The sequence below is a fragment of the Schistocerca cancellata genome, chromosome 2 (genome assembly GCF_023864275.1).
Source record: "Schistocerca cancellata isolate TAMUIC-IGC-003103 chromosome 2, iqSchCanc2.1, whole genome shotgun sequence".
NCBI lineage: Eukaryota > Metazoa > Arthropoda > Insecta > Orthoptera > Acrididae > Schistocerca > Schistocerca cancellata.
In genome coordinates, this window is record NC_064627.1 from 785,855,729 (window position 1) to 785,879,887 (window position 24,159).

General features: G+C 41.8%; 1 protein-coding gene across 3 annotated transcripts in view; it reads right to left on the reverse strand.

Annotated features, from left to right (window-relative positions):
• The window catches only part of LOC126162642 (Golgi-specific brefeldin A-resistance guanine nucleotide exchange factor 1), a 320,165-nt gene that overhangs the window by 193,697 nt on the left and 102,309 nt on the right, over window positions 1–24,159 (reverse strand). For all 3 annotated transcript variants that reach the window (XM_049919278.1, XM_049919277.1, XM_049919276.1), the window contains exons 14-17: window positions 13,792–13,994; window positions 7,430–7,553; window positions 7,119–7,327; window positions 6,748–6,984 (exon numbers count right to left, since the gene is read on the reverse strand). In XM_049919278.1, coding sequence (XP_049775235.1) covers window positions 6,748–6,984; window positions 7,119–7,327; window positions 7,430–7,553; window positions 13,792–13,994 — 773 coding nt within the window. The remainder of the gene's footprint in view (window positions 1–6,747; window positions 6,985–7,118; window positions 7,328–7,429; window positions 7,554–13,791; window positions 13,995–24,159) is intronic.

The following is a 24,159-nucleotide window of genomic DNA, read 5'->3' on the forward strand; positions in this document are numbered from 1 at the left end:
AAGTGGAGGGTCTCAGTAAAAGGGTCCATTGATTCTGTGATGGTCTTGGCTGCAGACTTCTAGACTTGCATTATGTGGTGAAGAATTTTAGGACCCCCGTTGATAGATCACGGGTACACTACACAAGAGAAGTAGCTTCTCAGATAGAGAGTAGTTGTGGAGTGCACATGCTGTCCTTTAGTCTAGACAGTAGTTTGAGGGCCTCTGATGAACAGTCACCAGTTGATACACAGAGAGAAATCAGATCGGAACCAAAGTACACACACTTCAAATGTCAAAATTTTAAGAGTAAATTGTCAAAATATCTGTAACCAAATTCCTGAATTTCTGCCCTTCAGGAAAGTTGTTACACTCAAATTATTCTTGGAACTAAGAGCTGGCTGAATCCCAAAGTACAAAGCCCCGAAGTATTCAGCAAGGTATAGAAAAGACAGATTAGACACCATAGGAGAGAGACTGTTCATTGCTGTCAACAGAAATATTGTGTCTACTAAGGTCGAAATTGAGTCTGAAGTTATCTGGACACGTGTAGCAGGCCTAAATGAACTCAAGTTAATTATCGGATTTTTTACTGAGCACCTGACTTCGCTGTAACAGTTTTAGAATCATTCAATGGAAATCTACACCCAGTAGTTCTGAAAGGCAATATTACTTGGAGGTGACTTTAATCTACTGAGTATAGACTGGCAGGGCTAAGGATTCATTGCAGGTGGTACAGTTAGTCAGTCTTGTAAAGTATTTTTAACATTTTCCCAAAAACTTGCCGTGATGAAATAGCTCAACTGGCCGCATGCAACAGAAATATTTTAGACTTTGTGGCTACCAACAGGCCTGACCTTATCGATAGTGTCAGTATAGAGACAGGGTTTAGAGATCATGTCATCATAGTTAAGTTATAAATTCATCAAGAAGGCTAGAAGAGTATTTATGCTAGAAAAAGCCGACAAGCAGTTGTTAGCAGCCCACTTAGATAGCAAATGGACATCATTTAGCTCCAATATGATGACCATAGAGGAGCTATGGGCAAAGTTAAAAAAGTTAATCGCACTCTGGAGATGTATGTGCCACATAAGTGGATTAAGGAAGAACAGGCCCTCCATGGTTTAATAATCAAATATGGAAAATGGTGAGAAAACAAACTGTTGCACTCTTGGTTCAAAAAAGAATGCGCAAATCTCAACGCCAAAAAATGGTAGAAATTCGTCTCCATAAGATGATCAATGTAAGTAGCTTTCAACAACTTACACCACCAACCGATCTTGCCAAGAACCCAAGAAAATTCTAATTATATGTAAAGTCACTACGTAGGTCGAAGGTCTCTATGTACTCACTCATCAACCAGTCTTCCCTAAGCAACCAACCAGTCTAGTGTTGCAACAGAATACATCAAAAGGAAAGACGAAGTTTAAATTTTGCATTTAAGAAATGGTGGATCATACAAACATACTGTCATTTGACCATCACACAGATTCCCATATGGAGGACACAAACACACATCCCTCACATAAAGAAGCAACGTAGAGTTGAAACAAATAAGTTGCCAGATCCAAATGGAATTCCAATTTCATTTTAGAGAGAGTACTCTGCAACACTGACACCATTTATCATGTATCTCTCACTCAGAACAAAGACCCCAAGCAACTGGAAAAAAGCATATGTGACCCCCTACATATGAGCAAGGTAAAACAATGGATCAGAATATTTAGAGACCAATATCCTTATCATCATTTAATTACAGACAAATATCCTTCATGTCAGTTAATTACAGACAAATATCCTTAATTTCAGTTTGCTGTAGAATTCTTGGAAACATTCTGAGTTTGAATATAATAAATTCCCTTGAGACGTAAAAGGTTCTTCCAGTGAATTAACCAAGATTTAGAAAGCACTGCTTGTGTGAAACTCAGCTTGCCGTTTCTCACATGGTCTTTCCTGAAAAATGAGGACGACAGGCAGATTACATATTCCTAGATTTCTTGAAAGCGTTTAACACAGTGCCCCACTGCAGACTGTTGCCAAAGGTCCAAGCATAAGGATATTTGAATAGTTCGAAAACTACTTATGTAATAGAACCCATTGTGTTGTCCTCATTGATGAAAGTCCAGCAAAGACAAGAGTATCTTCAGGAGTACCCCTAGGGAGGTACCATAGGACTGCTCTTATTCTCTGTATGATATCAATGATCTGGCAGGCAGGGTCAACTGCAATTTACGACTGTTTGCTGATAATGATGTGGTGATGGAAAGCTGTCATCCTTGAGTGATTTTAGTGGGATACAAGACAAGTTAGACAAAATTTCTAGTTGGTGTAACGACTGGCAGTTTGTTCTAAATGTAGAAAAATTTAGGTTAATGTCGATGAGTACAAAAAAGCAATCCTGTAATGTTCGAATACAGTATTAGTAATGTGCTGCTTGACACAGTCACATCAATTAAACATCTAGGCATAACTTTGCAAAGTGATATGAAACGGCATCCTAATCAACACGTATTACAGAGATGTTTTGTGAACTCAAACGGGAATCCCTGGAGGGGAGATAATGTTCTTTTCACATAAAACTACCGAGAACATTTTGAGAACTTGCATTTGTGGCTGAGTACAGAATGATTCTGCTGCCATCAACATACGTACAGAATGATTCTGCTGCCACCAACATACATTTTGCATAAATTCTGCATGGAAAAGAAAGTAGAGCTTGTACATAGGCATGTAGACAGTCATTTTTATCTCACTCCATTTAAGAGTGGAACAGGAAAGAAAATGACTAGCTGTGGTACATGGTACCCTCTGCAATATTCCGTTTAATGGCTTGCAGAGTATGTATGTAGATGCAGAAGAACTGAGTGTACATATCAATAGTATGTAATTAAAAGATATTGGTTGTTACACACTGAACGGTATAACAGGTTGTTGACATTCTGTTTGTAACCATCTATGTGTTCACATCACTTCAACCAAGAATCAGTGTTCATTCCTAGAAATTTTGCATCTGTTACCCAGTCTATGGAGGTGCCATCGACATTTAATTTAGCAATGTCATTTTCCATCTTCAAACTGAGATTCATGGCATTTGCTTTCTTTATGTTCAATGTCGCTTTTTTGTTTATTGACTAATTGTAAACTTCCTTGAGGATTTCATTTGCTTTCTCAGTGACTATAATATCACAGTCACCAACAAAGATAATTTTTTTCCCAGATCTATATTAGGAACAGTACTGGTCTTAAAATAATACCCGAGGATTGTGACTTCTACTATGGCCGATTCTGTACTTCTAGCACATCAGAAACCAAACTGTAATTCACTTGTCCACATCATAATTCACAAAACAACTTCTGAGAAATGTTAGTAATCTCCTGACACCAATGTACAGGAAGAGTAAGTATTGACAAGTTTAATAATTTTCAGTGCATGTACTGTTTAATCTGAAAGGAACAAGAGGTTTCTCTCTCTCTCTCTCTCTCTCTCTCTCTCTCTCTCTCTCTCTCTCTCTCTCTCTCTCAGAGATATATTAAAAGATAAGAAAACGTATTACTTTATCCTTTTTTTATATCTTTTATGTGGAATAAATTCAATTTGTGACTAAGGGATGGAATAGAAGTTTCAGAGCCATAAGATGACTGTAAATCAAGGTCATTAGAGATTGAGGCCAAGATCAAAATGTATCAATGATCAGGAAAGAAATCTGCCATGCCCTTTCAAAGAAACTATCCAGGTATTTGCCTAGAGCAATTTAGGAAATTCGTGGAAAACCTAAATCTGGATGGCCATACATGGGTTTGAACTTTAGTCCTTCCAAATGAGAGTCCGGTGTGGATTCTAAATCAAAGGAAAATTATCACAAGCAATTCTGAATCAAATGTAAAACTGTTTCTAATCTAGATGAACCTCCAATATGAACACACACATTTACCATTGAAATATATCTAAATTTATGCCTTGCATGCAGCTACTTCTCTTTCTGAGTAACTCATCCAAATTAAGTTTTTGTTACTGTCTGATGAGAGGCCTAAATACCCTCCATAAAAATAAGCTGGTTGGTTGGTTGATTCGGGGGATGCAACCAAACAGCAAGGTCATTGGTCCCATAGGATTGGGCAACCATGCCCCATTTTAGGGAAAGCACGGAAAACCTATATGATGTAAATAAAATGCTGAATCCATCTTTCTTCATCTGTTGATGAAGTTAGCAATATTAATTCTTCTGTTCAGACAGAAGTTCACTCCTAACATGTCACTTTTTCTCTAACAGTAGTCTTATATGATCTGCCTCCACAAAAAGGCCAGGGACTTGAAATGCTGATTTAGCTTGTGTATACCCCTTTGTCTTCAGCATCTTTTCACTTTATTCACAGTCAAATTCCCAGCAGTGACTCATGCCACAATTTTTCTCTGTGGTGACCAGGCTTTACAGCAACTGGTATCAGTTAATACTTTGCCCTGAGATACATAACTAATATGTAAAAATTTTCATTCCCTTTCATTTTTCTCTGGAAATTAGTAACAAATGTATGCACTGATACCAAAATAAGTTTCTAAAGCTTGTTTTTGTTCATTTCTAATATGAGCAACATGAGGTGTAGCAAGACCTGTGAACTCTGAAATGAAACAGAGTGACAGCTACCATACTTGCCACGAGAGCACAGCTCTGACGCACAGACAATAAATGATTCAAGCAGCCAAGGGTCAAGAGACATTAAATGTTAATGGCAGAATCTTTGAAATAACAACAATAAAAGAATTCTAAGAATGTGTACAGGGTGTTTGCTTAATATCTTTAAGAATATGCATTCTTTAAAAAATGTTAGAGATGAGAAGTTAATATTTTTGAAGGGTCTGGCCGCCCCTTAACCCACACCACCTCCCACCCACCGGCGGATGACTATTTTTAAATGGGAACACCCCTCCCCTTTTTATTGCAGATTTGGATTCTATACCAAAAAATACCTTGATCTCATCTTAAACTTCTTTTTTTTTAACATGTGTGGTAGGTGGCACTGTCACTGGCACAAGAGTTACAGCAGTTGCACTGAAGAACACACCTTATTTTGGTGAGTCCCCTCAATTCTCACCATCTAGGTGACTTCTCAATTCTCACCATCTAGGTGACTTCTCAATTCTCACCATCTAGGTGACTTCTCAATTCTCACCATCTAGGTGACTTCTCAATTCTCACCATCTAGGTGACTTCTCAATTCTCACCATCTAGGTGACTTCTCAATTCTCACCATCTAGGTGACTTCTCAATTCTCACCATCTAGGTGACTTCTCAATTCTCACCATCTAGGTGACTTCTCAATTCTCACCATCTAGGTGACTTCTCAATTCTCACCATCTAGGTGACTTCTCAATTCTCACCATCTAGGTGACTTCTCAATTCTCACCATCTAGGTGACTTCTCAATTCTCACCATCTAGGTGACTTCTCAATTCTCACCATCTAGGTGACTTCTCAATTCTCACCATCTAGGTGACTTCTCAATTCTCACCATCTAGGTGACTTCTCAATTCTCACCATCTAGGTGACTTCTCAATTCTCACCATCTAGGTGACTTCTCAATTCTCACCATCTAGGTGACTTCTCAATTCTCACCATCTAGGTGACTTCTCAATTCTCACCATCTAGGTGACTTCTCAATTCTCACCATCTAGGTGACTTCTCAATTCTCACCATCTAGGTGACTTCTCAATTCTCACCATCTAGGTGACTTAATAACAGGCTATAGGGTGATCTTTGGTTCTCTCTAAATAATGGAAACAGTAAAGAATACCATGCTCTGAACCAGTCTGTAAGTAGTCTTCTATGTGAAATAGCATATATATGGGCAGGTGGGGGTGGATGGCTTTCTCTTCTCTTGCGTGACACTCGCCAAACTGAGAAGACAGTGAGGAATGCATCCAGCCAGTCTTTATATGGGTAGTGGCCACAGTTGCCCTTGACTTTACTGCATATGGAAGCAGTTTTCGACATAAGCAGCACAGATTGTTACATACTGATAAGTATACCATTATGAGAAAGGATGCATCTTTTCCTCTCCATATCAAAAGGGCAGTTTCAGCAATGAATGAATAGAGGCTTACTGAATTACAAAGTGTGATGGAAAGTTTCACATACATGACGTGACTAGGACAAAAAAAAATTGAGGATCCTGATCTGTTGTCTATGTGCTGTCTATAATATTAATGAAAGTAAACAACACATTACCAAAAGCTTACAACTAATTTAAGTGTTGCACATTTTACTTCAAAATGAGATGGTGTGTTTCATATTGGGTGAAAAATGATCAACACTTCACAAAACTATTCAGATACATGCTAAGTTTGATCTAAAATTACCAAAAAGTGACCTTAAAATTGTATATAACTCTTTAGTCAAAGTTTATTATTTTACTTTTGAACTGTAGAGTATACAATGGTAATGTAATTTGCTCAGTAAAATATCAAATGAATAACAAATATAATTTATTTTTACACAGTTCTATATTACAAATATGCTGAAAATATAACAACATTATTCGACAGCTATGTGATTGGACACCATCCTTTTATAATCAACCAGCTGTGGAACAATGTTACCTTTCAGAAAATTTACAATAGCTGAGGACTCGTAATCAACAAATGTGAACTTATTTCCTGACCTAAATATTTTTCAAATGCAGTTATATTCATATTTGTATCACTAATTTCATACATATGTACTATAATTAACTGCAGTATGTTCCATAGAGCTTCATATAACTTAATGCTCACCGAAATCCTGATACTGCTTTCTGATATATGGTTGTATCATTGCTTTTATCAAAGATGTAACTTAATGCTGCCACAGTTGGGCCCCAAATGAGAGAGAATAGATCATGATCAAACAATCCATTTGGAGAATGAATGAAAATACCATCCTTGCTGGCACCTCTTCGAAGTAAAACTTTCCATAGATAATTCTCTCTTACTAATCCTGTTTGCTCCGCTGGCATAACAATTTCTTCAGATCTTTAACAAAATCAGAAACACAAAGGTAATAATTGCCATAGTATTCATCAACAATTTAATTATTCATATTGTTTAAGCTTTCACTGACCAACGTGACCAACACTGATTAAGAGAGAGAGAGAGAGAAGGCTTACCTGATAGCTTTATATATGTCGTCCAACATTTCTTGATCAAAGTCTTCCCCACCATTCACTTTTTTCAGATTCCTTTTAAATTCTTCACATGTCATTGGGTTATTTTGACGCTTCACATTATAATTGTGCTGATCAACATTCAACATTATTACTGCATATGCCAACGTGAATGCAGCATCTGCATTTGCAAATGGTTCACCATTGCATTTCTGTAAATTATTATCCACCAATAATGAAGCTATTTGCTTTAGAGATGGCACTCTAACTATTTATGAATTTTAATATGGTAGCCATGACATTTTAACACTCACATGCCAATGTTCTGCAAAATGCTCCATAATTAATGATATAAGTGGGGATTCTCCTGGTAGCCTGAAAGTTTCCAAGTACATACGCAAAGCTTCATCAATTCGCATATCAGAGAAGTCGAAAGATCTGTGAACAATACAAGAAACATGGTAGCATCATAATAATCACAATAAAAGAATGTATTAATCTCAGAAACTTCCATGTTTGTAACTAAGAGCCCTTTCCTCCGAATTGTTTTTATCAGTTATTCTTGCACTTTTCTACAGCACTAGTCTTTGAACATTTTGTTCACATCCCTTCAGATCCTTTTTGAAATGAAAGAAATGTATTTAAAAACAGGTTTCATTTGCAGAATATTAGAATTACATTAAAAATTTTAATAATGTTTTTCTAACATTGAAGTATGAATTAAAGTTAAAGGAAATCCTAACAAAGCAGAAAGTCTCACTCAGAAACAAAAGCAGCAAAGAAATATGTTTTAGAGTTTTAGAAATGAAAGCTCAAATTACCATGGACATACAGTTTAAAACCTCTTCACTCCCCCTCACTCCCCTCCGCCGCCAAAAAAGGAGGGAACCGACACTCACAAGATCCAAAGGATACAACACAACCATTGTGTAAGGCATCACAATGTTTGATGATTCAGGTAGAGGATCCTGGATTTTAGGGGGAAGGGTACAGGAATAATAATTACTGTTAATAAAGAAGGTGGAAGATGTATTGCAAGGAAAAAGGGGGAAAAAAAGAAGAAAAAGAATAGCAACAACAACAACAACGACGACAAAGAAACCATCCTTTACTGGTTACGAGAACACTATATAATTCAGTAATGAAATGGAAAGAATAAGGCTGACAAGAACTGTAATAAAAAAAAAGTGATGAAGTACTGTACATTATGTCCAGAAAAGGAAAGGGACTCCATTAAAATTAAATGTAAAGCACAAACATACTACAGACAAATCTTTCGTCTACACAATCGTGATAGAAATGAATTTGTAGGAGATAGCTCTCACTTATTAAAAAACCTGTAGCAGTTTTTATGCAGAAGAAGACAACCATGTGTATATAATGGAGCAACTTCACACATTGGCCCTCACTGTGAATTACCACCAACACATTTCTAGTAACTGATGTGGAACTGATAACTAATTAAGATCAGCAACAGAGGTACATTTTCTCCTAGAACAATGAAGGTAGACACATTTCTAGTAACTGATGCGGAACTGACAAGTAATGAAGATCAACGGGAGAGGTACATTTTCTCCTAGGAACAGTGAAAGTAGACATGAATGATTAAAGACAGCAAAGCAAGAAAAGAAATCTTGTTTCTCTGATTACCATATGATTGTCACAATGGTTGGTAGTAATAGAAGTATCCTCACTATGGATATACTGGAACAAAAAGGACATCTAATCTAATTCTTGACGGATAACATTTGTACAGATGGTTACAGGGAGAATTAGGGCCTGGAATCAGTCTCGTTTTCTTGAAGTCATTTCTGTAACAAGGTAAAATGTACTGCACAGTGACCACAGTATTTTTAGTCGTCATACTTTCGAGCCTGACAAGTACAGGGCTACTACAAATGATTGAAGCGATTTCATAAATTCACTGTAGCTCCATTAATTGACATATGGTCACGACACACTACAGATACTTAGAAAAACTCATAAAGTTTTATTCGGCTGAAGCTGCACTTCAGGTTTCTGCCGTCAGAGCGCTCGAGAGCGCAGTGAGACAAAATGGCGACAGGAGCCGAGAAAGCGTATGTCGTGCTTGAAATGCACTCACATCAGTCAGTCATAACAGTGCAACGACACTTCAGGACGAAGTTCAACAAAGATGCACAAACTGCTAACTCCATTCGGCGATGGTATGCGCAGTTTAAAGCTTCTGGATGCCTCTGTAAGGGGAAATCAACGGGTCGGCCTGCAGTGAGCGAAGAAACGGTTGAACGTGCGCGGGCAAGTTTCACGCGTAGCCCGCGGAAAATTGGCTCATGCCACAACTGGAGGCTGACAGCGCCGACTTCATCTTTCAACAGGATGGTGCTCCACCGCACTTCCATCATGATGTTCGGCATTTCTTAAACAGGAGATTGGAAAACCGATGGATCGGTCATGGTGGAGATCATGATCAGCAATTCATGTATGGCCTCCACGCTCTCCCGACTTAACCCCATGCGATTTCTTTCTGTGGGGTTATGTGAAAGATTCAGTGTTTAAACCTCCTCTACCAAGAAACGTGCCAGAACTGCGAGCTCGCATCAACAATGCTTTCAAACTCATTGATGGGGACATGCTGCGCTGAGTGTGGGTTATGTGAAAGATTCAGTGTTTAAACCTCCTCTACCAAGAAACGTGCCAGAACTGCGAGCTCGCATCAACGATGCTTTCAAACTCATTGATGGGGACATGCTGCGCCGAGTGTGGGAGGAACTTGATTATCGGCTTGATGTCTGCCGAATCACTAAAGGGGCACATATCTAACATTTGTGAATGCCTAAAAAAACTTTTTGAGTTTTTGTATATGTGGGCAAAGCATTGTGAAAGTATCTCAAATAATAAAGTTATTGTAGAGCTGTGAAATCGCTTCAATCACTTGTAATAATCCTGTACATGATGATGATTATGCTGGATAGTGATCATTATTGACGACAATTACACACTTGTCATACTCAGAAGTTCATGTCTATAAATACTATTTTCACTTTTCAATTAGTGTCATGGTGTTACACAAATTACTAAGAAAATAAAAGGCTAATTCCTTTCCATAATTTTACCTTTGACAGTATGATAAGTTATTACTGATGATTTTTAGATAAAATTAAGAAAATTAAATGAGTGAGCTATGGAGTGGTGACTGACATTTACTAAGTAATTACTAATTTCCTGCTACAGAGTGACTAAGTATTTTCAGTCACAAGTAGGTGTGACAAGAAGGTACAGACATAGAAATAAAAACAATTAAATACTGGTTGATGTCCTGACAAGTATTTCAATTTTGCTCTTAAATATACTTATTCACGCCATGACTGGTGGTCTAGAAGTACAGCAAGTGCCTGAAAACAGAGGTCGCAGGATTGAACCCGTATATAACGAATATTTACAGTGTAAAATAGGAAAGCAAAAACTGAAATAAATATTTAATCATAGACAAATGAACTAATTGAGGAAGAAAATTCCTAACCTAAAAGCTTAAAAGACAGTACATACAAAATTATTTACAATGGAAAAAAGATAAAAGAAAAGAGGAGCGAAATAAAATATTTGTAACAGATCATATTAGAACACACAAACACCAAACCTAAACCGAAAGACTCAGATTATGTATGTTCTGAGATTAATAAACCACAGATCACATAATCAAGTAGACTGTTACAAGACTGTCACAATAACATACTCACATATAAAGTGCCAAGACTAAATATTGTGTTACGATTACATGTTGCTGTAGAATAGTTCCTGCGTCTGGAGTCTTTTTAAGACGAAACAAGTAAAGCAAAAACAAAATGAAAAGAAAACAATACATGCTGAATATATTAATATAATAACACTTTAACTTCAATATAACAGTCCCAAGCACTTGACCCCATCATCATGTTGTTATTAGATCAACAATTTGGCAACATTGCAGGTGACTTCCATCAGTGTGGTACATTTAGAATCAGACCATTGTTACATTCAGATATTATCTAGTGTTATTTCACATTGCTCCTAGTGATAATTCATCAAGAACATCAGTGACTCAATTTCTGGTTGAGTGGCAGCAGCGTGTCTTATTAACACTAATCTATGATTTTAATTCCTGTAGGCTGACAGATGACAGAGGGCCAAACCAGTACAGGGAAAGAGACCTGCTCCAGCAGTGCCTGGAGGCACCGACGGCACAGTCTGTTCCGTGCCTTCAGCTATTAAGTTTTATTGCCACGCTTGAATGCTTGGCGGGACAGCCTCGTGGATGTCATCTGTGTGCAGGCCAGCTACTGCTAGCAGTCAAGATGTTGGTAGTCTGTGCCCTTTATCATAATTCCTAATAGAATGCTACTTAACAAACTCAATCATCTCTAGTATCTTTTTCTTAACTGGGGCGGCCAATATTTTGGCTTGCAGGCCATATCCGGGCACGAGTGCCAAAGCAGTCAGCCTTGCTTCACATTCCCCCTACCGCCAAGCCATGCTGTCTGAGTGCAAGGAGGAGGAAAAGGGGAAACTGCGAACATGCTGCATTTAAATGAAGTGCAGTTGCACTGCATGCTACTTGGTTTTATATTTTACAGGCCACAACAACACAGGCCACAAATAAAACAAACTTTTAATATCATTTAATTAATTTTGGTGCACTGAAGACATAATTTTTATCTGGAACAAACTGCTGGCTCACGGACAGAAGCAGACTGTTTCACAGAATTCCGCACTCAAATTACCAAGTAACTGTCACCTAATTTAGTTTCATAATCCAAAAAAGGTCTTTCACACAAATATGTAGATCAAAATATTGCAGCACTTTTGTAACCTCATTATGGAGCTATGGAAACTGCCTGAGGAAAGCAATGTAGATGTCTAGGACAGTTTCAACAAAAAAAGATTTGTGATAATTGGAATTACCCTGTGGTCTATCAGTTACATCTGCACATGCACAGAAATGTTTTCAACTGAAATGGCAAATGAAAACAACTTGGAAACAGATATAAGACTGACAATATTCTCAAAGCTTTGTAAAACTTTCTTTATAATTCTATCTAGGCCACAATGAATTCTTCAAACCTTTCATTTTCTTTAATGCCAGTGAGCTTAGGTAACTGTACTGTCTTTGTCAGAATGTGCCACTTCTATAATGAGATTTTCTTTTTAAATGCATTCCCATCAAATCAGAAAAAAGTTACTTTGCAGTCTGCAGACAAGTCCACTTAAAATGTGAAGTCTGCACTCCATTCCAAATGTTCTAGTTTTCACTCCTGCACCCCTGTTTCCTTCAAAAAAATTAAAGTCTTAAATTGAGAAATCATTCCAGTGATACCCCTTGACTTAACCAGTGTACTTTGCAGTAATATATCAAAGTCTCCATACTCTCTCTTTAGTTCCACTGAAAACTGTTGCAACAGACAATGGAATAATGCAGAAATTTTACTATTCTTAGTACCAATTTCTTCACGGGCTCCAGGCCTGCAAATTTAGCACAAAGTACTTTATTATGTGCAAAATGATGTATCTTGTCTGTTGATCATTGTAATTTTTTGCTCTTTCATTGTTATCTAAATCTTTAAATTTTTTCTGCATGGTACTGTAATGTCATTTCATAGTAAATGTACACTACCTGTCCAGATTCCTACAATCGATCGCTAGACTGCCACCTTTGTGGAAAAAGCCACTGCACCAGTGAATGTCCTTCATACCACAAACAAACAGCGAAGGTTAAATAGTGCTGACAGCACAATTCTGCTGAACTGAAGAGATTTGTGACACCTGAAAAATACCGCAACTGCAATGCTAAATGAAATGTCATGCTGTTACAGGTACTTCTGAGAAGGATCAAGCAATGCTGAGTGACAAGCCAGGCTTGGCCAGCCCACACTGCTTGTGTGAAGTTTGGCATGCAGTGGCCAGTCCTGCCCTTAACGGTAAAAGTCTGCCTTGCCAGTACACAAGTTTCCCAGATCTGTATAGCTTTACCACACATATTATAATATCCTGCTACTGCTGTCTTGCTGTGTTAATATGGGGTATTCAGTTTGTGTAATGAGTGCAATGTGGAAATTCTCTGTTTAGATAGCATACCACATTAGCAAAACATCACACACACTACCTAACTATATGTAAATGTAGGCTTCTGTGGCCATTGTAACAGTCAACAAAATTCTTCTGGATTTGTGACCGCATTGTCAATTATAAAATTCCAACGTTTCAGTGACCACTGCTAGATGCCATTCTCAGAGTGTATTGCTAACTACAGTTAGCAATACATCCTGAGGAAGGCCGAAATGTTGGAATTTTATAGTTGACAATGCGCTCACAAATCCAGAAGAATTTTATTGACAACCTAACTATACTTTCGCCTTCACAACAAGGATAAGAGAAATGGTTGTGATAGACTATATAAAACCTGAGACAAGCCCTTCCCAAATCATAAATATATCATCCTGATGAGGGGCCACTTCCAAGAGTGGCAGAAATATTTGTCTGTATCATAACTCACCAACATCTTCACTTACTCATGAAAGTTTTAATGAAGATGATGACAGCTGAAAAATCCTGCATCATGTGTGTCTTTACAAATGTTCAACACATCAGTTACAAGCCCTGTGCCTGACACAATAGAGTATTAGTAACTGTCATTACTTAAAAAAGTGCTATAATCACTCACTTTACGAAACTGTCCAAGACCTGGAGATTGTTTCTATTGCTTATGTATTCGCCTATCATTTTTTTATCCAGGCGAGGATTCTCACGTAAGAACTGGACAACTTCTTGAGGATCAAGAGGTGTTGAGAGAAGATGGTGGTCTTGCAGAAACTGGATACCTTTCTTCGGTTTTGAATTGAAATGTTCAGTTCCTGTAGCCAGCAACTGAAAGAGGACCAAAGGAAAAAATTACAGACAATAACTAAAAATTATTTTAACACCTAACATTTGAAGTTTATTAAGGTCTGACTTGGAATAAACAATTGTACTGCAATCGTTATCTTTTGCTAACACTGTATCTAAACGTTTATGGACAGTAAAGAAAAATTAAAACATCATATTTTCCTAAAGATTGTTACTACCATCCAATAATTAACATCTAATATATCATTATTACATAATATTGCCCAAAAACATCATGAACACTACATAACATTTTATCTTATACGGCAGGCTATAACTCAGTAATACACACACCAAAAGAAGTTTTGCATCACCTCAGTTCTGAGAGTTCTGGAACCTGTACAGAAAAATGGAATAGAGATCAATATAAACACCATTTCTGTCCATTTTATTGCTCATGAAAACCACACATTGCATGTTGTACCACCATACAGCAAGGCCTTCAGAGGTGGTGGTCCAGATTTCTGTAGGCACTGGTACCTCTAATACCCTGTAGCACATCCTCTTGCATTGATGCATGCCTGTATTCGCCATGGCATACTATCCACAAGTTCATCAAGGCACTGTTGGTCCAGAATGTCCCAATCCTCAATGGTGATTTGGAGTAGATCCCTCAGAGTGGCTGATGGGTCATGTTGTTCATAAACAGCCCTTTCCAATCTATACCAGGCATGTTCAATAGGGTTCATGTCTGGAGAACATGCTGCGCTACTAGTCGCGCTATGTCATTATCCTGGAGGAAATCATTCACAAGATATGCATGTTGAGGATGCGAATTGTCATTCATGAAGACGAATGCCTCGCTAATATACTGCCAATATGGTTGCACTATCGGTCAGAGGATGGCATTCACATATCTTACAGCAGTTACGGCGCCTTCCATGACCACCAGCAGCATACATTGGCCCCACATAATGCCACCCCGAAACAGCAGAGAACCTCTAGCTTCTGCACCCACTGGACAGTGTCTCTTATGGTGTTCAGCCTGACCGCATTGCCTCCAAACACTTCTCGAACGATTGTCTGGTATAAGGCATATTCAACACTCGTTGGTGAAGAGAATGTGATGCCAATCCTAAGCGGTCCACTTGACATGTTGTTGGGCCCACCTGTACTGCGCTGCACGGTGTCACGGTTGCTAAGATGGACCTCACCATGGACATCGGGAATAAAGTTGCGCATCATGCGGCCTGTTGCACACAATTAGGAAAAGAAAGGTGATAGAGGCAGGTGGCAAACAGGAACTAGTGGATGTCAGGGAGAGTGCCAGAATGAAGGCTACATAGGACGGGAAATTCCAACCAGTGGAATTCAGACAACCTTGTGTTGAAGGAAGATGGTGGAAAGTAGATGGTGATCTGGGTCTCGGAGGTTTTGAAGCTGTTTAATTCTATCGTATTACACTGAATGGCATGCTCCACAATGTAGCAATCCACTTGGTCTTTGGTCATAGTTTGGAGTTGGCAATTCATTCAGGTGGATAGTTGCTTTGGTGTTACATCAACATAGAACACTGTGCAGTGACCACTGCCGAGTTGGTAAATGGCTTGCTAACTTTCACAGGTGACCATTACTCTTCTGGATTATGCAGTTCTAGTTACAGGGCTCAAATTGAAGATGTTATACAGTTGTATGGAAGAAGTCTTACACGGGGGTCTTCCTCGAGAATACGGCACCTGGCGCAGGAGCTGGGAACAGGAGTGGCATAGATATGGACAGGGGCGCACATCAGGGGTGTCCAAGAATTAGAGCTCATGAGCTGTGTCTTGGCTCATGTGGCATAGCGTTCATCCTGGCTACATACTTCTCCCCTCACCATGCCATGCTGTGCTGTGAGTGGGAAAGGTGGAAACTTCCAATTTATTTGCCAATGCAGTTGCACTGCACCAGACTTGGTTTCATGTTTCAAATTTCTCAACAACACAGGTCACAAACTAAACAAATTTTCAATATTATTTATTTTGGGCATGCTGAAGACATATTATAACTTATCTGGTACAAACTGTTGGCATACGGACAGGAGCAGACAATTCCACAGATTTTCACACTCAAGCTGCCATGTAATTGAGACTTATTTAGTTTCATAATTGAAAAAAGCTGATTCACACACATATGCTGACCAAAATATTGTACCGCTTTTGCAACCTCATTATGGAGACATGGAAACTCTACCTGAGGGAACCAATGTAGATGTCCTGAACAGCTTTAACATAAAAGGAAATATCTTTAAAATGGTAATTACATTGCAGATCAATGAGTTACATCTGCAAGTGCACAAGGATGGTTTTAACTGAAACAACAAATGCTCTTGAAAACGGATCTAAAGCAGATGTAAGGTTGGCAATGTCCTCAAAACATTTATAAAACCTGATTCTGTGAAGGCCATAATGTATTCCTCAAACCTTGTTTTTTATTTAAGGTCAATGAGCTAAGACAATTGGATTGTGTTTGTCAGAATTTGTCCCTTCTAAAATGTGAATTTGTTTTTAAATGCACCCTCATCAAATCATAAGTAAGTTATTTCTCACCTTGCAATGTCTTACTGTGTGCAGTGAGCAGCCAAGTTCACTTAAAGAGTGTGGTCTGCAATCCATTCTGGATGTCATTTTCATCCCTGCACTCTGTTTTCCTTCATAAATTCAATGACGGCAGGTTTTAAATTGAAAAATCATTCCAGGCATGCCCCTTGACTTAAAAAATGTACTCTTTGTTCAGTGCTATCAAAAACTATTGCACAAATAATGTATGCAACTTAAGAAATATTTCTGTTTGTACCACCAATGTTTTCTTGTGCTTCAATGCCTGCAAAATTTGTGCAAAAAGCTCCTTGCTGGATAGAACAATGAATCTAGTCTGTTGATCACTGTAATTTCTGCTCTATCATTGTCAAGTAAATCTTTAAATTCTTTCTTCATGGTAATGTAATGTCATTTCATAGCAAATTTGTAGTAACTGAAAACTATGCAACTGCATAAAAGATATTGAGAATTCTCATACCTCTTTCTGCCATTCCCACTCATTTTTAAAAGGCTTGCACTGACAAATCACTGGACTGCCTCTTTCTTTGCAAACAGCCACTGGATGTGTGAATGTCCTTCACACCATGAACAAATAGTGAAGATTAAACAGTACTGACACCACGACTCTGCCATACTGAAGAGAGTTGTACTGACCTAAAAATACCATGCCATAATACTAAACAAAATTTGGCACTGTAATGGATACTTTTGAGAAGGGCCAAGAAAGCTGAGATAGGCCTTGCCTTGTCCTACACACACACACACACACACCACAAATCTGGCTCACATGTGGTTTGGCAAGCCACAGCCAGCCCTGATGTATATCATAGACTGGATGTGTGACAGTATTCCACAGTAGAAGGAATAGAAAGGACAGTGGGTAGGAAATTTTTATTTCAGCCTATGACAAGAGGTAACCGAATCCACGTGGGAAAATGTGGTTTAATCAAACTAGTCTACGGTTTGGTCTTGGGTCCTCTGTTGTTCTTGTGTGTGTGTGTGTGTGTGTGTGTGTGTGTGTGTGTGTGTGTTTGAAGTTTACGGGCGCTAAACAGCGTGGTCATCAGCGCCCAAACGCATAAAAACAGGAACACATGCAGCGAAGGGACTAAGACAAACAGCGAACAAGGAGAACGGCTAAAACACACAGACCTGACGCAGTTACAAATCCTCACATACAGAGGTAAAACGAGAGGAGAAGGGACACACTAAAAAGGAAAGGAAACACAAGGGAAAGAGAACAGAAACCGAAGGGAAACAAGGAGGTAATCGTGACTGGCTGACCTCTTACCTAAAACCCGGGTGAGCCAGTCACCCAGCACCACATTAAAACCCTCTCCCTAAAATCCGAGGCAACAAATGGGACAGGACACAAAACCGTAAGACCTTAACTACAGTTGTTGCGTCATCTTGTAAAATAGAGGGCAAATCCGGTGGCAAGGAAACCACCGCCCTCTGGTTAGAGAATAAAAGACAGTCAAGTAAAATGTGGCGGACAGTAATCTGGACGCCACAAGAACTGCAGATTGGGGGGTCCTCCCGCCGGAGTAAAAAACCATGTGTTAATGGACTGTGCCCGATGCGGAGGCGAGTGAGGAGAACCTCATCCCGCCTGCATGACTGGTAGGACGTACGCCATGGCCGCGTGGTAGCCTTGACCAGACGCAGCTTATTGTCACCGACTGCCAGCCACTCCTCTTCCCACTGACACATAACACGAAAACGCAGGAGGGAGGTAACAGCATGGAGGGGGACGGCACATTCAACAACATGAGGGAGGGAACATGCATCTTTGGCAGCCACATCCGCCAGTTCGTTTCCCCTAATACCCACGTGCCCCGGCACCCAGCAGAAGGACACCTCCTTCCCCTGCCGTTGCAGGTGGAGGAGGGCATCATGGATGTTCTGGACGACCGTATCCGCTGGGTACAAGTGTTGCATGGTCTGAAGGGCACTCAGGGAGTCAGAACAGATGAGGAACTTAAGACTGGGAACACACCTCATCTGCTCCAATGCCCGCAAGATCGCAAACAATTCGGCATCAAAGATGGTAAACGCCGCAGGAAGCCGTAACTGCACGACTCGATCAGGGAAAACAACAGCACAACCAACAGAGTCCCCCTGTTTAGAGCCATCCGTAAATACTGGTACATGGTCGGGATGCTGGTTTAAAATATCATAAAACAAGGAGATAAAAACAAACGCAGGAGTGCAACTCCTCCGGTACTCCGACAAGTCTAAAAGGACGCTGGGCCTCTGGAGCAACCAGGGAGGCAGGCGAGTAAAACCTTGTCGTTGGGGGGCCACACGCTCCACACCAAGGGACTCAAGCAAATGCTTGGCGCGAATCCCAAATGGTCTCGTTGCCCTGGGACGACTGGAAAAGAGACGTTCCATAGGCGGTCGGGCAACGGTAGGGTACGCAGGGGAGGTAGGACAGGCAAGGAATTGACACACCCGTCGCACCATGAGCAGTTTCCGCCGGATGGCGAGCGGCGGTTCCCCTGCCTCAGCACACAGGCTGGGGATGGGACTGGTACGGAAGGCACCAGTGGCCAGCCTGATACCCTCATGGTGTACTGCATCAAGAATCTTCAGATACGAAGGCCTTGCTGACCCATACACGGTGCAACCATAGTCAAGACGCGACCGGACGAAAGCCCTATAGAACTGCAGCAAACGCGCCCGATCTGCTCCCCAGGACCGATGGCTCAGACACTTCAAAATATTCAGTGCCTTCAGGGCCCGCACCTTGAGGTCTTTAAGGTGAGGCAACCACGACAACTTGGAATCAAAAGTGAGGCCCAGGAACCGCACAGTGTCGCTAAAAGGAAGAATGGTGTCCCTCAGACGCAATTCAGGGGAGGTAAAAAGACGTCGAGAACGATTAAAATGAACACACACACATTCTTCTGCAGAAAAGGTAAAACCCGTCTTCGCAGTCCATGCCTCTAATCGCTGTATCGTAAGCTGCAACTGCCGACTAGCAGTGACAAGACTGGAGGAAGAACAGAAAACAGCAAAATCGTCCACAAACAAGGAGCATTGGACAGGACTCCGGATAGTGGACGTGATACTGTTAATGGTGACAGCAAAGAGGGTGACACTTAAAACGCTTCCCTGAGGAACACCATTCTCCTGCACAAACAAATCAGACAGCACATTACCAACCCTATAACGAAAGAGGCGGTGGGAAAGAAAGGACCGAATGAAGATGGGGAGACGGCCACGAAAGCCCCACTCATGGAGTTGATTGAGGATATGGCGGCGCCAAGTAGTGTCATACGCCTTATGAATGTCTAAGAAGACACCAAGACAATGCTGGTTACGTAGGAAGGCCTGCTGGATGGCCGCCTCAAGCAGGGTCAAATTGTCGATAGTGGAACGACATCGCCGAAAGCCACACTGAGAGGGGCTAAGGAGCTGCCTGGTCTCGAGCAGCCAAACCAGGCGACGGTTGACCATGCGTTCCAACGTCTTCCCGACACAGCTCGTCAAAGCAATACTGCGATAACTGCTGGGATGCGTTCGGTCCTTCCCCGGTTTGAGGAGAGGAATCAAAACCGCCTCCCTCCATGAGTCAGGGTATGTGCCGGATAACCATATCATATTTAAACAACTCAGGAGAACTTCCTTGGATGGCAGCAACAAGTGCTGCAGCATGCTATACCGGATTTGATCATGACCAGGCGCAGTATCATGAGCCACAGACAGCGCCGAATCCAGTTCCCACATTGTGAAGGGGCAGTTGTAGGGTTCAGAATTTGGAGACCGGAAGTCCAAGTGACCCCTCTTGATGGCAGTTCGGTAGCGGCAGAAATCTGGATCACAGTTAATTGTGGCGGTAGATTCCGCAAAATGCATGGCCAGTGTCTGGGCAATGTCTTTCGGCGCCGTGAGGAGACATCCCTGATGCAGCAATGCCGTGACAGGTAGTGGGCTGCGTTGCCCAGAAATCCTCCTGATGGCTTCCCATACTTTCGTAGAATTAGTGGAGCGGGAGATGGAGTTCAAGAACAATTGCCATGACCGTCGTTTGCTCTCTTTAATCACTCGCCGCGCTTTGGCCCTTGCCACCCGAAAGGCCGCAAGATTGTCAGCTGAGGGACGGCACTTGAAGCAGCGCAGAGCTGCACGGCGGGCTCGGATGGCGGAGCGGCACTCATTGGTCCACCAGGGGACAGGACGCCTCTTGGGATTACCGGATGACCGTGGAATGGACAATTCAGCAGCATGGGAGATCACGGCTGTAACATGGTCTACCCATTCGTGGACGCTGGCACGGTGTTCCAAAACAGCCAGTTGGCTGAAAAGCGTCCAGTCAGCTCTGCAGAGGTGCCACTGAGGCGACACTGAAAATGCCACAGCCTCATCCAGGAGGCGAATCCAAAGGGGGAAGTGGTCACTAGAATGGAGGTCAGCAACAACCTCCCACAGAGCAGAAGCCGCGAGTGCTGGAGAGCAAAAGGAAAGGTCAATAGCCGACGACGACCCGGAAGCAGTACAAAAATGAGTGGGGGCACCAGAGTTGAGGATGCACAGTTCTTCAGACATCATGAGGCTTTCCAGAATGCGACCCCTGGGGCAAGTAGTCGGAGAGCCCCATAAGACATTATGAGCATTGAAGTCCCCCAGCAGAAGAAATGGGCGGGGGAGTTGGCTAATAAGGTCTGTGAGAGCCTCAGAGTCTATCACATCCTGAGGAGGTAAGTAGACTGAACAGACTGTGAGCCTCCGACCCACAAGAAGGTCAACTGCAACTGCTTGCAAGTCTGTAACGAGAGGGAGCTCAGATGAGGGGTGCAGGTCACGGACAAAAACCGCAACACCACCCTTTGCCCTTTGCCCTGTCAGATCATCTTTCCGATATACGGTATAGCCCCGTAAAGAAGGAGCATCAGTGGCCCGAAAATGTGCCTCTTGGAGACATAAGCACAAAGGGCCCTCTCGTACAAGGAGTTGTAATTCGGCCACATGCGTCCTGAACCCATTCAGGTTCCACTGTAATATGGGAGCCAGTGATTAGGGTGGCTGAACTTTCACCCTTCCTCTGGGCTTCGGAGGAGAGCCCGTACCCGCTGGAGATTTATTCCTGGGGCGAGAAGATCGCCCCCGGTCGACATCGATGTCCATCAGCTCCGATGACGACCCACGGGAGATGTCAGACAGTACGATGGCCTCGTCATCGGACCGACCCTGACTAGTCTCCTCAAGTGGCAAAACCTTCACCTTCGGCGTCTTTGTCTTGGAGGGCTTAGAATGCACAGCCTTGTCAACAGGTGGAACTTGACTCGCCTGGGCAGAAGGCGCCATAGGGGGAGGGGCAGGAAGTACCCCAATGTCAGCAACCACAGCCTTGTCCGATGTTGCAGGGAGAGCCGCAGGTTGCAAAACAACCGCAGCAGCACAAGTGCACTGGCAAACGCAGGTATTAGTGCTAACACTAGCAACCTCCGTTTGCGTAGCAACAGTGGCCATTTGTACCGGTTTCTTCAGAGCGGAAGCGAAAGACGTTGTAAACACAGGAGGTTGCATGGCCTTAAAGAGCTTCTTGGCCTCACCATAGGGGATGCGCTTAGATGTTTTAATCTCCTGTATCTTCCGTTCTTCGAGATAGATGGGGCAGACCCGGCTCCAGACAGGGTGACTCCCAGAGCAATTCACGCACTTCACAGGCGATGAACAATCGGCTCCTTCATGGGCAGGCTGACCACATTTACCACAAGTGGCTATCCCATTGCACCCCAACGTAGTATGCCCAAAGCGCTGACATTTAAAACAGCGCATGGGGTTGGGGAAATATGGCCTTACTGGCAACCGTAAGAACCCCGCTTTAACATGCTCTGCGAGTCTCGGGCAACTGAACGTGAGAATAAACGAGTCGGATTTGACTAGGTTCCCATCGACTCGTTTCATAATATGCTGCACGTCAACAATACCGTCATCAGCCCATTCAGATTTTAACTCATCTGTGGGGATATCCACCAAATCCCTACATGTCACAACACCCTTACTATAGTTCAGAGTGGAGTGGAGCTCGGTCTCGATAGCGTACTCTCCAAGACAGGTTGCCTTCCGAAGAGAAGCGACTTGACGGGAACTAGAAGTCTCAACTAACAGAGTCCCATTGCGAAGTCGCTTCACAGATTTAAGTGTTCCTGCAATCCCCTCAAGACCTTTGTGGATGTAAAAGGGAGAAACCCTCTCAAAGCTACCCTCCTTCCGTTTAATAATCAAAAACACATTCTGATTATCAGCATATGCTCTGTTACGACAGTCTGATAAATCTCGATCAACACCAGGCGCTGGAGGACTCCCAGCACGAAGTCGCTTTTTCGATTGGGTGTGTTTTCCTACCAGTGGCCCACCCAATCCACTGGTAGGGGGAAACGTAGAGGTCGAAGGGTCCATTGTGGTCCCACGAGCAGCTAGGGAACTAAAGGTCCGCTCAGACAGAGCCCCGCATGCCTGAGTAAGCCTGATACAACTGGGGTGCGGCAGGTGCCCCAGAGGTTGCCCGCTTGCGACTGTTCCACCCCAACAGCCATGCATCTCATAGGCGCGGAGCACACCGGAAGATTGAGGGGTTTTTATAGAGGTTGTCCTTCCTCGCAATCCAGGCGGTCAAGCCAAGATTACCATTCCCCGCAGCACACAACATTCCACCGCCGCGCCATACAGTGGTCGCTGAAGCATGTCCGGGGGTTACGGTGACAGGAAACTGGCGGCGCCGACCAGTCCCCAGCTCAGGACCCCGGGGTCGCCAAGCCCGTACTCAGCAAATGAATGCTGAGCCCCTGGGGGGCTCTGTTGTTCTTAATATATATTAATGACTTCCCAGTCTATATTTACGAAGATGCAAAACTGGTACTTTTTGCCGATGATACAAGTATAGCTATCACACCCAGCAGACAAGAATTAACTGATGAAATTGTAAACGATGTTTTTCAGAAAATCATTAAGTGGTTCTCTGCAAATGGGCTCTCATTAAACTTTGACAAAACACAATATATACAGTTCCACACAGTATATGGAATGACACCATTAATAAATACAGACTTCAATCAGAAATCGGTAGCTAAGGTAGAATATTCAAAATTTCTAGGTGTATGCATTGATGAGGAGTTGAACTGGAAAAAACACACTGAAGATCTGCTGGAACATTTGAGTTCAGCTACTTATGCTATTAGGGTCATTGCAAATTTTGGCGATATACATCTCAGTAAATTAGCTTACCACACCTATTTTCGTTCTCTGCTTTTGTATGGCATCATATTCTGGGGTAACTCATCAGTGAATAAAAGTGTGTTCATTGCACAAAAGTGTGTAATCAGAATAATTGCTGGAGCTCATCCAAGATCATCCTGCAGACACTTATTTAAAGAGCTAGGGATCTTCATTGTAGCCTCACAATATATACATTCACAATCCGAACGATTTCAAAAGTAATAGCAGTGTACATGGCTACAGCACTAAGAGAAAGGATGATCTTCACCACTCAAGGTTAAATCTAACTTTGGCTCAGAAGGGGGTAAATTATGCTGCCACAAAAGTCTTTGGTCACTTACCTAATAGCATCAAAAGTCTGACAGATACCCATATAGCATTTCAAAGGAATCAAGGATAAC